This window comes from Rhinolophus ferrumequinum, chromosome 25 (assembly GCF_004115265.2).
Source record: "Rhinolophus ferrumequinum isolate MPI-CBG mRhiFer1 chromosome 25, mRhiFer1_v1.p, whole genome shotgun sequence".
NCBI classification, from domain to species: domain Eukaryota; kingdom Metazoa; phylum Chordata; class Mammalia; order Chiroptera; family Rhinolophidae; genus Rhinolophus; species Rhinolophus ferrumequinum.
The window spans coordinates 20,573,582-20,590,221 of NC_046308.1; the positions used below are offsets into that span (position 1 = coordinate 20,573,582).

Here is a 16,640-nt window from a genome sequence, read left to right on the forward strand (position 1 = left end):
GCAGAATATATGGACAGAACAAAGAATCGTACAAAATAAAGGATTCTGTAGGAAAATTAGAGGGATCGCCACTTAAGAATTACTGCTGAGAGATTTGACAAAGTTATAAATGGAAAACGCAGACACAGAGACTCCCAATAGCCCTGCATTTCCACTAGTGCCCATCTCTTCTCACCCGCAGGAAGCAAACATGGGGACATTTGCAAAGAATGGTTTACCTGCTTGTGGTGCCCAGAGTTGGCTGCCGCTTGCTGTGAGTGGAATGAAGAGCAGAGATTTCGAAGGGGCAGGCAGAAGGTCCATGCTGGCTCCAAATGGAGAGCACTCGGCCCACCGAGTAGGGCAGAGAACAGAAGACCTTGTCAGCTATGGAGGCTGGAGACCTTAACCCTTTCAAGCCCTGTGTAAACTGGGTCATGAAAAGCCTCTGCATGGTAGGCATGTGACTGGAGAAGCTCCGTTTTTTTGTCCAGATTCGGTAACATCCAGGGGAACAAAGTGCTAGCAGTGTGTGAAGGCCAAGGACAGAGCGGCCTGCTCTGGTCTGGACGATGGCGGTGCCTCCGTAGTCCTGGAGAGGAGCTGGAGGGTGCAGAGGAGCCTGGGCATGTGCCTGACCGTGGAGGCCAGTGTCTTCCCTGAATGTGGCCATCCCAGGGCAACCATGGGACAAGAAAACAGAAAAGGTCCACTTGGGAGGTTGAGAAGGGCACCGGGCGGCCTCTCCTAAGGCAAGCCTTGCTGGAGCACAGTGCTCAGGAAAACTCCTCAGGGACTCCGCCGTGCACTCAGAGCCCGATTTCACATGAAAGGATACCGGGAAGATTTCGGAACCGAACAGCAGGGACGGCATCTTGTTGCTCAAATCTATGAAGCTCATTTTGACGGCTTCCAGCGGATAAAGTGTCAAGGGTTTACTAGCAGGCCTTTTATTCCATCCAGTAGCTGTCAAATATGGACTCAGCTGCATTGTATTGGGTGAAAATCCATCCAGGAGCCTTTTATATCTGAGCCGCTTGTAGCTTTTAGCCACTGGAAGAAGTTCAGAGGAACACCGCCGATACCTTAGTTTCTGGGTCTTCGCGGCTGGGGCCAGTTTGGAGGCAAGGATGGATAGCGTGGTGAGTAAGGCCGATTCTTTGGTAGGCGTCCTGACATTCAGGCTCCTTAGGAGATGGCACGGCGTAGCCTTCTGCTTTGGTATGTGGCTAACTAAGGTCCTGGCAGGTACTGTTTTGGGTTCTAGTCTTATGGGTGCAGATGCGGTATGCGAACTGAAAAATCTGTGTGCTTTTGTGGGGACGGTTTCTGAGGAATGCTTTAAAAAGGCAGAATTTCTGACTTTACTTAATTTTCTCCCTATGTTGACTTGCTCCTGACAGGAAACTTTCTTACATGTTCGATGGGGCTGCTTCTTTAACGGAAGCACTCTTTTCTGATGTGACGTGTTCCCAGAGGCACTGTGTGTTTCATCACACCTAGCAGGGCCGGGGTCTTGTGCTTTCTGGGGGGCACCACGAAGGCAAGGACCTATACACAACTCAATGTCCTTTTTTAGTGGGTGACAGGTTTCCTCCTCTGGGTCTTTCAACTTCTGAAACTGTGCAGCAAAGTCACCCCTGGCAAGCTTTGCCGGGGTGCTTTCTTTCATCACAGTGGACTCATCTTTGCAACCCTTACATGGGTTCTTATTTTGCACCTCATCTGACAACGTATTAGTCGATGTGCTTTGTTCCAATATCCTATGTGCTTCTTTGTGATGCATATATTCCTCTTCCTTCTGCAACGTGTAGTCCAAAACCCTCCGGCTTTGTTGTTCTCCAGCATCGCCGAGCATCCTCTGGGATTTACAGTGGACCTGAGAAATCTCACTCATATTACCACCACAACCATCTTCTCTGGTAATCACCTCCTCAGATTTCTCCCCAACAGTGAAGTGACGCGGTGATCCCCTCTGATGTTCTTCGGTTTCCTCTGTCACTTTAGTTTCGGTTTCCATCGTCAACGGCAAAATTTTCACACTGATGTCTATGCTGTTTTCTTCGCTAGGATTACTCAGATCCCTTGGTGCTCCTTCCTTCACCTCAGGCAGGACTGTGCAGTCTTTTACATTTTCACAAAGCATTTCACCGTCTTTTGGCTTACAAAGAATTTTAAGGTCAGTTTCTTCACTCTTAATATTTGCTTCTGAACTTTCTTGAGAAGACAGATACGAAGGCATTCTCTCAGTGGATTTCGGGCTCCCTGGGGGAACAGAGTTCTCACCTTGGTGTTTAGAAGACATCAACTCTTTTGAGGGAATTCCAAGGGTATTTTCCTTGTCAAACTCAGAATTTATTTCTAGTCTTGATCTTTCAATTATTCTTTGTGTTTCTCTCAGAGATGCTTCTTTAACTTGCTGTTCATGATGAATATAATTTAAAGACACATTTACTCTATCCAATAGTCTTATATTTAATGGTTCATGATCTGCAACAGACTCTATCTCATTGGCATTAGAGTCTGGACACACTTTCATTTCACAATCTTTTAACAATTTGCAGACTTTCTCTTCACATGATTTTTTTATTTCAAGAGATTCCACTGTAGAGGAAGTAGCATTTGGGAGATCTGAATCCTGGTCAACCATAAATGCAGCATTCTGTGCTCCTCTCTGAGACAGGGTATTCCTCGAGGTTTCATGTAATACTAGTCCATCTTGCCATGTACCACCATCACGTGTGTTAGATGCTCTTATGTCCAGCATGCCTTCTGCAGGCTTATCACTACAGTCTGTGTAGACGATGTCTTTAGTACCGTCTGTGGACTCCTCACAACCAGAAATCCTTTCAAAGGCTCCTTTCAAACTGCCTTCCTTTGGACTACCACGAGACGAGTTGTTGTTGCCTGAACCAACTGGCAGATCCTTTTGGTTGTGGCTTACCTCTCTGACAGGCTCTGTGACGGTCTCTCTCTGGTCACTACCTAGTGTCTCCTTAGCTGGTTTATCCTCACATCTGCATTCAGCTGGTCTGTATGGATTACGCTGGCAGTCAAGGACTTCATCTGTCTTCTGATCAGGAGTTTCAACTGTTGGGTTCATGTTTTTAAAACTGGAGAACATAACAGTAGGAGACTGGTCCAACAGTTTCTCGGGATTTGGAATGTTTCCAGATTGGTTTAGTTCCTGTGTGGTACAATCAGAGACGTTATATTTACAAAACACAGTCTCTTTGGGTATATTCTGTTCCTTTAATTCTAGCCCTTCCTTACTGGGTTGGATGGGACTGGTGGTGTGAATGGTTTCATTTGAAGCTTCTGTCCTTTCATTTCCGATCTTATCTCCTGGAAGGCTGCCTTTAGTTTCCCTCCCATCAAGTTCACTTTCCTCCCGTGTATAACTCACTTTATAGGTGCTACTTTCCACAGAGTCTTCTCTTCCTGGGGAGTGGAGATCACTGTGCTGAAATGCATTCTCATATTTGGCTATCAAAGAGTTTTCAACTTCCAGGATGATTCTGCTGGACTCAAAAGTAGCAGCACAAGCAGAACACACGCTCTCTTCTGGTGCATTTTTTCTTACACAATGGCAGCTAGAGAGATCCTGAGATTGAACACTTTGACATTCCATGACAGGGACCTCTGGAAGCAAGCCTGCTGCTTCTTCCTTACTTGAGAGAAGTCTGGAATGTAGATCTTCTGTTCCTGAATCAGCCATTTCGTTTTTACTTTCTAGGCTTCCTGGTTTAATGTTTAAGGAGGGACTGTTTGAAGAGGCACCACAGCTTTTGCCATCTGGTGGAGAGATGTCTTTCATTATTGTCTTCATCGGAATGGTTTGAGTACCAGCAATGACATCTGCTTTGTCCTCTAATGGAGGGTGATGGCTCTGTTGGGAATCCTTGCTTGTTGCTAAAGGCAACTCTTCCTCAGTTGGCAACTTCGCATGGTCTTGAGAATTAAGGGACACTTGATTTAAAAGACATTCACTTTCTATTTTGTTTACAGCTAGTTCTTCGGTACAAGGAGCTTCATCCATCTCATAGGCAATGCTTTGTTCTTCTAAATGTGGAATATTGTCCTGTGAGGTCTGTACCGCTTTTTCTGACTCAGGTCTGTAATCAAATTCTAGGGATGATGATAACTGAGCAGTATCTTTCTTGGGTTTTGATCCCTCATTTACAGAACTTATCTGGTCCTCCGGCATTAAATTCGAAAGGGATTTTTTTTCAATCATAAATTCATTATATGATGCTTCCTTTAACTGGGTGTTGCCTTCCAGATTTCTCTGGGTGATGACTAAGGAGTCTTTACTGTAAATCTTTTCACTTAATATACTGGGCTCGATAGTGCTTGTCTGTTCTGGCTCTTTGATCTGCATCAAGGAGGAAAATCTGTTCTCTTCAGAGTGTCTGCCTGGATGGCTCCTATTAGTAAGAGTTTCTCTATGGTCCTCATGATTTGTTAAGCTAACTTGAATGTCTAAAGTGATTCTCGAATCTTTTTTTTTTAACATTACTTCTGTGGCTTCAGTAAAACAATTGGGCATTAAAGAACTAGAGCTGTCTGTATGGATACTGCCTTGAATGCAACAGTTATCATGGATATTTTCTTTTGGGGAGGCAACAGTCTCTTTTTCTCCAGAACGGTGACCACTGGCATCCTCTTCTGGTTTTCTGGCATTAACAAGAAAGAGTTCCTCTCTTTCACTCCTGGGGTTCAAAAACTGTTCTTCATTTTCTCCTCTAGAAGCCAAGTTCTTGTTTTGATCGTCCCTATCAAAACAGGAATTATCTGTCTTTTCAGCAGATCTCTTCAGCAAGCCATCACCTTCAAAAACACATTTTTCCAAGGATGACGTTCTGGATTCTGGACCACACAAGCTTGACGTGAAACATGAAACTTCTGAATTTTCTTCTAAGGGTTCTACAACAACTACATTTCTCAAGAGTTTGGGACTGCCATGTGCAGAACCGTGTTTTTCATTATGGTGGCCAAGAATCTGTTGGTGATTGTCATCTGCTTCACACACAAGGCTTAACTTACACAACTCTTCCTTCCCATTGTCCACTTTGGAAATGGCACTGTTCCCTGGTAATAATGACAACCAAGAAGGACAAGTTTTTAATTCTTCACATTCTTTTTCTTTAGGAGTTGCTTCTGTTAATCCAGGGTCCACAAAGTTTAAAGGCTCTAGGGAAACTAATGTGCTGGTTTCTGAAACCTCACTACTGGTCATGATTTTGTCTACTTCTGGGTATTCGCTGCACCCAGCCGAGAGACCTTTACTCACATTGCCATTCTCATGTCCTTCATTATTATCCGTCTTAGTCCCATTGACCTTCATACCTTGTACTTCTTCAGTAGATTTTAGGAGAGTTTCAGTTGTAATTTGTACATTTCCTTCTGCACGAGAAAAATAAATCCAAATCAGCAAGCAATCACAAAATCATTTGCTCTGCCTTCATGAATTTAATCACGCAACCAACGGCAACAACAAAAATGATCCAACTCAAAAAGAGAATTGCAAAACAAGTGCACTGTACCATTGGTTTTGTTCTTCTCTGCAGAGCGTGATGGAGGGCCAAAAGTGTACCTGGCAGAAACAGATAATTTTGAACAAATGCCTTTCTCTAAATGTTGCTTATTTAAATGTACCTACTTACTGGACAAAGAACTACAACATGGAGACAAATGCCTAATTCAGAGTCTTAAGAAGCTTCCATTCTGAAACGTTAATAAAGTAGACTCAATCCAACAGCTTATATTATTAGATGACCACCTTATTATTTGAATAATTAAATACTAAATAAATCATAGATAAGTTACCTCTTTGAAAAAGAACAGTTATACACAAACCCTTATATACAAGAGATTAATCGGTAAGTTGAATGTTAGTCTTGAACCCAATTACCTTCATTAATTGCTTCTTTACAATATTGGTCATGAGCTGGTAATCACTGAAGCCAAGTCCTTTAGTACTCTCCACTTTTGAATCAATTTGAAAATTTCCATTTTGAAATATTAAAAAACAAAAAAATCTTTCTATACAGAATATAACTACAATTCATAAAGGAGTTTTATAGTACACAATTTCTCTGAAATACTACGTATAGGATGCAATATAAAGAAGTTCCCCAAACTTGTTATGTACAAAAAGAATTTTTCATTCCTCTCCCTTTTTAGAAAACAAATGCAAAGTTATATACATTCACGTGAGTATGTGCATATATATGTATGTATTCATGCATGTAACAGGACACTTGCAGTAAACAGATACAGCAAAATACAAATCAATCTAAAAATATAATTCCCACTAGAATTTAAACTCCATGAGGGTAAGGATTATGTTTGTCTTGGTCTCTCCTCTTCACTAGAGTCCAGCATAATACCTGGTACATAACAGCACTCAGTAAATATCTGTGGAATTAATAAATGAATACAGTTAGGTCAAATCAACAAATGCTGTTAATTGTGTCTTCCTAGGGCTTCCCTATCCATTTTTCAACTGGTAGTGAGAGCAGCAACTTTAAGAGAAAGAGCAGGGCCAGTGGGCTCTGTGATATTACTTACCGCTCTGAGTCTGTTTCCTCCTTTAAAAAAGGAGAAGTACACTTACCTCAGCGTTAGTCTGAGGATTAAATTAAATAATACATGTAAAACACCACCTGGTAGTGTCTGCCATTTAAAGAAGAGATGCCTTTCCTTTGCTCTGCTTTCTTTGATTCTTATTTTACTCAACCTGATAACAGTTAAAATGATAAACTTAATAACTAGGCAAGGACAAAGCATTTAAAAATACTTGGAGTCAGCAAATATTGATGGATAAGTATACACTAGGTTTGGTAAGTTTGCACAGATACCACTGACAAAAGGCAGCCTCGAAATCCTAAAGCCCCACAAGTATATAGTTTCTTAAAACTAGTTTATTTTCTTTATCACAGCACTCAATTCTACCCTGTGCATGAACTTTTTTTCTTTTGGAACCATCGCACTGTATAATTTTATTATAAATCTACAATAATCAATACAACATGGTATTGGCAAAGAGACACATAGATCACTGGAATAAAATACAGTCTAGAAATAAATCTTCGCAAAAATGGCCTGTTGATTTTTGACAAAAGTTTGAAGGCCTTGACAATGGAGAAAGGATAATCATTTCAATAAATGGTATTTGACCTGGATATCCCCCCCCCCCCAAAAAAAAGGAAACTTGATGTAAACTTCCTACCTCATGCAAAAATTAACTCAAAATGGATTATAGATGTAAATGCAGAAACAGAACTATAAAACTTTGGGAAGAAAACACAGGAGAAAAATTTCATAACCTGGGGTTAGGCAAAGAATTCTTATATACATGAGACCAATAATAGCATGATCACAAAAGAATGATAAATTCGACTTCATCAAAAGTTAAAACTTTGCTCTGTGAAAAGCACTATTAAGAGAATAAAAAGACAAGTTACAGACTGGAGGGAATATATCTGCAAATAACATAAAAGACTTCAAAGGACCAAAGAAGAGCAGTCTCAACTTTCGAAGACTCTGCAAACAGCGTGCCTCAGTTTATGCTATCAATTTATTCTCCAGGCATAGATGATCCAGTCCGTGCTTTAAAAACTTAAGTACAGAAAGATTAAATGGCTTTTTTAATAGTCACACAATAAATCAATGCATGACTCAAGAGATAACACATAAAACTCCTTGTTTGCAAAAGGGCTTAATCATTTCTGTAAAAAGCCTTCCTTAAATTGGAAGAGTAACACTTTCCTTCCATCCACAGTATAGGTTTAACCTGAAATAAAACCACCTAAGAAATGGGAACCAAAACTTGGGTTGGGGTGGATTCCGAGGTTGAGACCCAGCCCCCAGGGGGCGCCGTGGTGAGGCTGGCCTCAGGTCCGCAGGGGCGGGTCCTCGCGCCAACTTCCTTCCCTCAGCGTCTGGAGGCTCTGCACCAGCACCTTCTGAACCAATCTTCTTGGCCAGGCCTGCCCCTCCACCGCCTGACTTTCCAACCTTGTCCCCCGCCTCACGCCTCACAGAACTCGTGCTCCGCTGCCGCCTCCCCCTCCTCCGGGATCCCGGACAGGCGCCTCCAGAGCCTGCCCACCATACCCCTCACGTCTTCCCCAAGTGCCCTGGCCTCCGGCAGCAGGCGCCCCCTCATTGCCACCCGGGGTGTGCCCAGCCTGTGCGTGAATTTCTAAGCATGGATACTCCAAATGGTTGTATTATCTCTCTCCACTGAACGCAACAGCATTCATCAAATCATTCCCATATATTCTGGGCCTTTCCACTCTGTTCCTACACTGTGCTAGGTGTATTCCTGATTATATCCGCTCAGAAAAACTATGAAACTCTCCAGCCATCCTCAAACTGTCTTGTGCAAGGCACTGAAGGCAAAACTCTCCCTCAGAGCCCCTCCCTGCTGGAAGAATGCCTGTTCCCCACTTGGCCGGGAAGCACAGCGAATTTCCCGGGCGGTGTGGCAGACGGCCGGGTGGGGAAGATACATTGTGTCCAGCATGAAAGCAAAACGATACTCTGCCCACTCTTGAACTTGAAGAGTTTGGAGCAACTTTGTTTATTAGAAAATTTTGAAAAGGGGAAAAGGTTGTGGAACATGGACATGGTCCTCATTTATAATATGGGGAGAAGATGGTACCTACTTTATAAAACTTATAAAAATTAGACGAGTTAATATATGTAAAGCTCTTAGAAGTTCCAGAAAGAGTCCCCGCTTGATTAGTGCTAGCCAGTCCTTGGACTTCTACTCCCTTGCACATCTCTATCAAAAACCTCTGTAACACTGTTTCTCAGTTATGTAGCACCTCCGTAAGACTGGAGCTATCTGAGGGAAGAAACAATCCTTAATGATTGCTGTGGATTCAGTATCCGACACTGACCACGCCACATAGCAGGGACATAGTAGACGTGGGCTGACTCAAGAGTCTGAAGGTTAGGAAGTTGTTACAAGTATGTGGTGTACTAAATCCAACAATTCTGTACTTTCTTTTCTTTCTTATTAATAGTTTCAGGTGTACAAAAGAACATAATGATTAGTGATAACCTCACAAAGTGATAACCCCACCAAGTCTACTACCCATCTGACACCGTATGTAACTATTACAATAGCATTGACTATATTCTCTATGATACACTTTATACCCTGTGACTATATACATGTATATATATATATATACACACACACACACACACATATGTATAAATTATAGTTGACATTTAGTATTTTATGTTAGTTTCAAGTGTACAGCGTAGTGATTAGGCATTTATATAATTTATGAAGTGATCCCCCTGATAATTCTAGTGTCCACCTCATACCATACATAGTTTTTACAACATTATTGACTATATCCCCCATACCGTATTTCACACCCCCATGACTATTTTGTAACTACCAATTTGTACTTCTAATCTCTTCACCTTTCTCATCCATCCCCCCAACCCTGTACCCCCATTTTCACTGCAGAATTATTTACAGTGGGCAAGATATGGTAACAACCTAAGCATGCATCGATGGATGAATGGATAAAGAAAATGTGGTATATTAAAAAAAAAAAGTATTAGGTATACTGGAGGGTGAAATGTATTGAGAGGTATGAGCCCGTGTTATTAGAAGCACAGGAGTTTCATGACCTCAGCTGAAGATCCTGGACTTGTCATTTTATAATAACCATTTAAAAAGTACTCATGTTTGTAGAAATTGGCATATTAATCCTAAAACTCATATGAAAATGCAAGGGACAAAAACAATCTTGAAAAAAAGAACAAAAGGCGGCAGACTCACACTTCCTGATTTCAAAACTTTCTACAAAGCTACAGTAATCGAGGCAGTGTGGCACTGGCACCGCACAGACACAAAGACCAATGGAACAGAACTGAGAGTCCAGAACTAAACTCGAACGGTTACAGTCAGTCAACTGCTTTTTGACAAACAAAGAATAGTTTTCAACAAATGGTGCTGGGTCAACTGGACATCCACGTGCAAAAGAACAAATCTGGACCCTAGCTTACATCATACAAAAAAATTAACTCTAAGTGGATCACAGACTCTAAGTGATCTTAGTGGATCATAAATGTTAAGAGCTGAAATGATAAAAACTTACAGAAGAAAACACAAGAGTATACCTTCATGATCTGTGGTTAGGTATGTAAAGATGTGTTAGCTAAGATACCAAAAGTACAAGTGAAAATGAAGACTGATAAGCTGGATTTCATCAAACTAAAACCTCTTGTGCTTCAAAGGGCAACACCAAAAAGTGAAAAGACAACCCAGTGATGAGAAAACATATGCAAATCATCTATTTGATAAGGGATCTGTATTTAAAACATACAAAGGATCTTTACAACTCAACAATGACAAAAACCCTAATTTAAAAATAGGCAGAGGGAGCATAACTCTCCAATCCTCAAGTCTGTGAAAGCACCTAGCACAGCTTTTGGCATATAGGAGGCAGTCGTTACACATTTGTTCTTTCCCTTCTATACCTGTAACTTCTTTCTCTGTCACTATGTAGGTTACACATAGTGACTTCCTTCCAAAGAGTACAGTATGGAAAGGGAGGGGAATAACTTTACAGTGGAAAAACCTGCTAAACATAGACTTACTTTATAACCCAGCAATTCCACTCTTAGGTATCTACTCAGTGAAATTGAAAACTATGTCCACATAAAACCTGCACACAAATGCTGGGAACAGAATTATTCTCAACAGCCAAAATGTGGAAACAACTGAAATGTTTCAGTTTATCAACTGATAAGTGGATAAAATTAAGTATCATTCAGCCATAAATAGGAATGAAGCACTTTGGCTGCACCTTCAAATCTTTGGGTGGCCAGTTAGCTCAGTTGGTTAGAGCGCGGTGCTCTTAACAACAAGGTCGCCAGTTCCATCCGTGCGTGGGCTACTGTGAGCTGCACCCTCCACAACCAGATTGAAGCAACTACTTGACTTGGAGCTGGAAAAACATACTTAAAAAAAAATCTTTATGCCAAGCAAAAGAAGTCAGTCACAAAAGACCACATATTGTAAGATCTCATTTATATAAAATGTTCAGAATAGGCAAATCTATAAAGTGTTTGAAAGAAGTTGGGAGTTAGAGGAATGGGGAATGACTGCTAATGGGTACAAGGTTTCTTAAGGCAGTGATGAAAATTAAATCATGGCGATAATTGCACAATTCTAAAAGTATACTGGAAAAAAAAAAAGACCGAATTATGTAATTCAAATGGGTGAACTTTATAGTATGTAAATTTATCTCAAAAAGTTGTTTTTTAAAAAAACTGCTTACACTCTAATTACAACATAAGCAACACCAGAAAACTTAGACTTTGAGGGGTGTTATCTCCATATAACCATAATTCAGGACAGACATGCTAGAGGTTAACAAGGATTCAATAGCATTTCTGTCAAAACCTTTTCCTGGATCAAAAAATTAGGACATTAGACAATGGAAACTAAATATGACATGAGTTTTGGTTTATTCTATGTCGCATCCTCAGGAAGATGTGTGACAGATTAGCAATACTGTAGTATCTTATAAAAGGAAGCTCTCTTGTGGAGGTTCACCAAGGCTGCCTAGAGGTAGGAAGATAGTGGCAGACAACCCTACAGGCTTTCGTCATTTCCTAAGCTTCTTCTGACCACTGAACGTCTGCCTTTCCAAATTCAAAATAAATTAACAAATAATGAAAAGGATTCAACTCCTTAACTGGAACTCCTATAAATTGCTGGTAGGAATACAAAATGGCACAACCACTCTGGAAAAGTTAGTTTCTTATAAAATTAAACATACACTTTCCAAGTGACCCAGCAGTCCCATGCCTAGGTATTTGCCCAGGTGAAATGACAACTCATGTTCACACAAAAACTCACATGCAAATGTTTATAGCAGCTTTATTCATAATTGTCAAAACTGGAAATAACTCAAATTTCCCTCACATGGGAAATAACTGATAAAAATCAGATAACAGGATATTCTTCAGCAACAAGAAGCAATGAAATACTGACACACATAGTAATATGGATGAATCTTAAACGCATCATGCTAAATGAAAGAAGCCACACTCAAAAGTTTCTCCTGTATGGATATATTTGTAGAACATTCCGGAAAAGGTAAAACTATAGGGACAGAAAACAGATCACTGGTTGCTGTAAGGACTGTGGTTGGCAAGAGGGACTAAAAAAAGCCTGCGAGAAATTTCTGGGGTCATGGTAGTTACACAACTGCATATATTTGTCAAAACTCACAGAATTGTACACACACACAAAAAGGATGAATTTATTAATGGTAAGATATACCTTAATAAACAAAAATATTCATGTCCCCAAATGTCTAGACTTCTTCCATGTTGTCTGGTGTGGTACTGGATCATTTTTAAACTCTACGTGCCCTGAAGTGTAAATTATAGGATAATGACACAAATAGGAATACAAAACAGGAAATATTCATTCCAAAGTATAGAAACAAATCAATAAACTCCAAGAATCTAGATGTATATAAGGCATAAGGGCTTTATTGATAGGTTTGTTCATTCCATCTATGATGCTTCATTTATTCACATAACAGAAATAGAGGCCTTTAAAAGACTGTTTCAATTTTAATCATTCTAAATAATTTACACTGTCTTGTTCCCAGAATTATATAAGGTAGGTAGTTTTTCCCTCCTTGACTGCTTTCACCTCTGCATCAAAATATATTCTCATAATGCTCTTCCAGTTTCTGGTGACCCTCCTATTTCAGTTAATTCACAAATAAGCCTTAAGGGAAATTGCTGCTGTGGGAAGGAATATTGATTTTATTCCTGGTACCCATTCCATCTTTCTTCTACACACAACCTTCCCATAGAAGCCCAGTTACAAGAAACTCTGAAAATAAAACACAACTTGATAATGTCGGTTTATAAAAATATTAAACAGAAAATTACAGCGAAACAGGCACATTAAAACTCAGAACAGCAGAAAGGGCGAGGCACCAGCCAGAGTGCCTGACAGGACATTCTCGCCTGTGAAATATTCCCTCAACTAATACCCATCACTGCTTCCCCCATGCCCGCTTCTCTTGCACCTGCCCTACAACAATCAAGAAATAAAGAATAATATGCAAAATAGCATCCTACCAATTAAAGAGTGCTTTTGGTTAACACACAAAAGAATCCTTTTAAAGGATTCAGCTTGTTCTCATTTCACTGAAATGAGTCACAGCAGACATATGACTAAAGAACCTCAAAATTCTGGAATACCATGCTAATTTGCAAGTAATGTGAATGGGACGTTTACATAGAGAAGGAAAGACAACGCATGAAGGGAGAGTATAGTAGCTTAGGTTCACTTACTAAACAACTCAGTACAGGGGAAAGAAAAATAAATAAATAAGAAAAAATTAAGAAGAAACAAACAACTCATTGCAGGGGATCCGAATTCATTCCTCAGCGAATTCATAAATTATTACAAACACTGACCTGTGAGGTGCCCCAGCAGTTAGAATAATAAAAACTTAATATAAATAAAACTAGCAAAGTTACACAGTGCTCAACAGTGCAGACACTTAGAGGTAGTAGCAAAGATATATTAGATTTTCATCAGGAAAACTTAAATCTAGTATGCCTAGAACTAGGAACTATGATCTGGGGCATAGTGAGTGAAAATTTTGGCAGCTGAAGTCCCTACAGAGAGTATAACAACTAGACTTAAAAGAAACATCATTTACTTCTCAATTCTTTAGTAAATTATAAGTTAGTAGATGCACGACCTTCACCCCGGCAAAGCAGGCTGCAAGTCTGGTGAAACTACAGTAGAGCACATGCGTCTGTGTAACTCAGATCCATGGTGGTGGTATGTCCTGCTTGTATATGCCCAGGGCTCAATTCCTTCCCAGACCTGCCTTCACAGAACCTTCCTTTCTGCCTTGTTATGACTGGTTGGGACTCTGGACAGCTGAGCTTGTTTCCTAATGTGTAACAGAAGGACACCTTGAAAGGTTCTTGGGGGACTGAACAGAAGAATATATAGCCAGGCATTAGGTCACTGCTGCTAAAAAACCCTAGTAAAACCCTCATCTAAAACAGAACCTTGCACGAGGCTTGGGGAGGCGGTTGGGTAATTCATTTTACCAATGTAAGTCATTAAAAAGGAATGATATTAAGACAGGAAAAGAAGGGCCACAAAGTAGTTTATCTGAGGACACTTAGTTAACTATCTGAGCATACTTTTCTAAAGAGCTCATCTTATCCATGGTCCAAAGTGGACGAGTTTTTAGGGGAGAATAACCAGGTAAGTCTGAGAAGGCAGATTTCCTTATAGAAAAAAACTCAGGTTTTCCTGTTTAAAAGGTCAGTTCAGTTGTTAAATGAAAGTGTAATTTAACACACAAATTTTGTGGTTAAGATGTGGGTAAAAATTGACCAACACACCCAAGACCCATACAGCAATACTGGAGGCACACTAAAAAGATTTGGGGGCCCTGCAGATGCAGGTGACACTTATGTATGAAGTGACACTTTTCATCTTCAGAGCTTTAATCTGCACTGGACAGCCAAGCCTTTGAGCCACAGAGAAAAGGTCCAGCAGCAGGAAGCAGGGTGATAAACTGGGACAAGTGTCCTTTCTCCTAAGGACGATCTGTGCTTCCTTTTCTGTCCAGGCTGCCAAGAAGCAGAGTCAAATCTGATGTTATATCATCACAGTAACAACATGTTCACATAATTAAACATATTTGCTGTGTCTATGTTTTTGTGTTGAGGTTCCGATTACCCTATATTATTAACCTCGATTGTATAATATGTACATATAATCCTCTCAAGAGTTACCTAAGATGATTTTCAGCCTGGGGCAGAAGAAGAATCCTGGCTCAGCACTCTCTTTGGGCCTCAGCTTCCTCCTCAATCAATCAACCAAACAAACAAACTAAAGGCGCTATCTCAGATGCCGTTCCACAACCAGTGCTTTGAGAAGCAAAACAAGATAATGGAAAGGAAACTGCTTTGAAAGCTCTCAAGGTGACCTGGAGTAAACGCTTTCTCCCATCTTGTTCGCCCAGGAGAACAAGAACAGCTGCACTGCCACAGTGCTGAACCGGCCTGGGTGGACTCCTCCTCCATCACACTAACCCTTCCAAAAAAGCCATTTCATTTTATAAAATCAAATAAAAGATTCCACATCCGCAATGAAGGTTCAAAACAATGTCAACAGGGATGCACAGAAAAGTGGGAAGCAAACTAGTGTGAAAAATAAGCCCTGCTTGATACACTAGGGTTCTTCGAGTACGTCCATGCGCAATACCAAGAATTTCTACAGTTGAGTCGATCTTGCAAGGCAGGGACCTATAATTCTTACATTCCCAACACAAAATGGAAACTGAACTAAAATAGTGTGTGAGTGGAAAAAGGAAAAGATTTGCAACAAGTAAAATACCTTTGCTCCTCAGACAATCTTCAGGGAGGTCCGTGCATAAAAGTTCTTTGCTCGAAGGCATTAGGAGGTCCTCCTGCAGTGAAGAAAATCAGCGGTCAGGGAGGATTCAGAAATACTTGAGGTCATGCATGCAAATTATCCTCTGAGAAGAGACTTCTTTATGACTCCTGGAAATTTACTAGCAGTCACAAAGATTGGGAACTGCAGGAAACCTCACATTTAAATAAGCCCCAATTATCACCAGACCCCAAAGAGCTCCTCCAAACCTGAGCTTCCGGAGCTGGAGGAAGAGGCAGAGGCAGATGAGTAAGGAAGGGCAGTGATGGCCCCATCTTCAGATGGGACTGGACACTGAACTATGCAATGACGGGTCCACGATACGGAGTAAACATACATTTGTGGAAATAGCTGTGATTATGTTCATAGCAAAGAACACTGAAAACAAAGGAACTTTTGTATTTCTAGATGGATCTTTCAGTTTCCTACATGCTTCAAGTGATCAATAGCCGCTGGGCTTCCGTACTTGATGTCCCCTGTCCAGATATCTTCAAAGATCTGTCAAAAAATGTATACTGAGTCTTCATATGTTATAGCTAACAGACAATTCAGAACTTTTGTGTCTGAGCTGTGCATGATCAAAGTAGTCTACCGGGGAACCAAAGTTATTACAGCACATCCAGGCACATTATATTCAATCCAGGCACATCTACCACTATGAGGGGGGAAAAAAAGCAAAATATATAAAAATCTAAAGACCCTACAGCTTATAGCTAAGCACGATGAAAAACAAACAAAATAAGCACAATATCGTTTTCAATGTTAAATCATCTATGTAGGATGTCACATGCCATCTCTTTATATCTTATTCTTAAATAAGATCAATCTTTTCCACAATCTGGCTGGTAATGTGCATGCAACATAGTTTTCGATCTTTCTTCTCTACAAATGTGTTTAGAACTGAATACATTCTTTCACCATTCAGTCTGGCTCGTGCAGCTGTCCCTTCTACTGCGCCTGTTCTCAGATACTTTCCCTTTTTTTCCGCCTTTCTTCTCCCCTCCCTAGTAACAGAGCCCCTGATCAAAGCGTATTATTAATCACAAGGTTTTATACCCCTTTAACACAATCATAAGGCAGGCAAGAATCATTTTTTGCTGGTTTACTTTTTCATGATTGAAATATCTCATGTTTGGAAAACTTATTTTAATTTTTTAAGTGGATC

General features: G+C 40.5%; 1 protein-coding gene across 11 annotated transcripts in view; it reads right to left on the minus strand.

Moving 5' to 3' along the window:
• The window catches only part of PRR14L (proline rich 14 like), a 48,119-nt gene that overhangs the window by 16,870 nt on the left and 14,609 nt on the right, over nucleotides 1-16,640 (minus strand). For 5 of the 11 annotated variants that reach the window (XM_033098372.1, XM_033098374.1, XM_033098378.1 and 2 more), the window contains 2 exons: nucleotides 15,419-15,491; nucleotides 219-5,385 (listed from right to left, as the gene is read on the minus strand). In XM_033098372.1, coding sequence (XP_032954263.1) covers nucleotides 219-5,385; nucleotides 15,419-15,491 — 5,240 coding nt within the window. Of the gene's footprint in view, nucleotides 1-218; nucleotides 5,386-5,525; nucleotides 5,576-15,418; nucleotides 15,492-16,640 lie in introns of those variants that run through there. The other 6 variants (XM_033098381.1, XM_033098379.1, XM_033098380.1 and 3 more) reach the window with 6 other exon arrangements.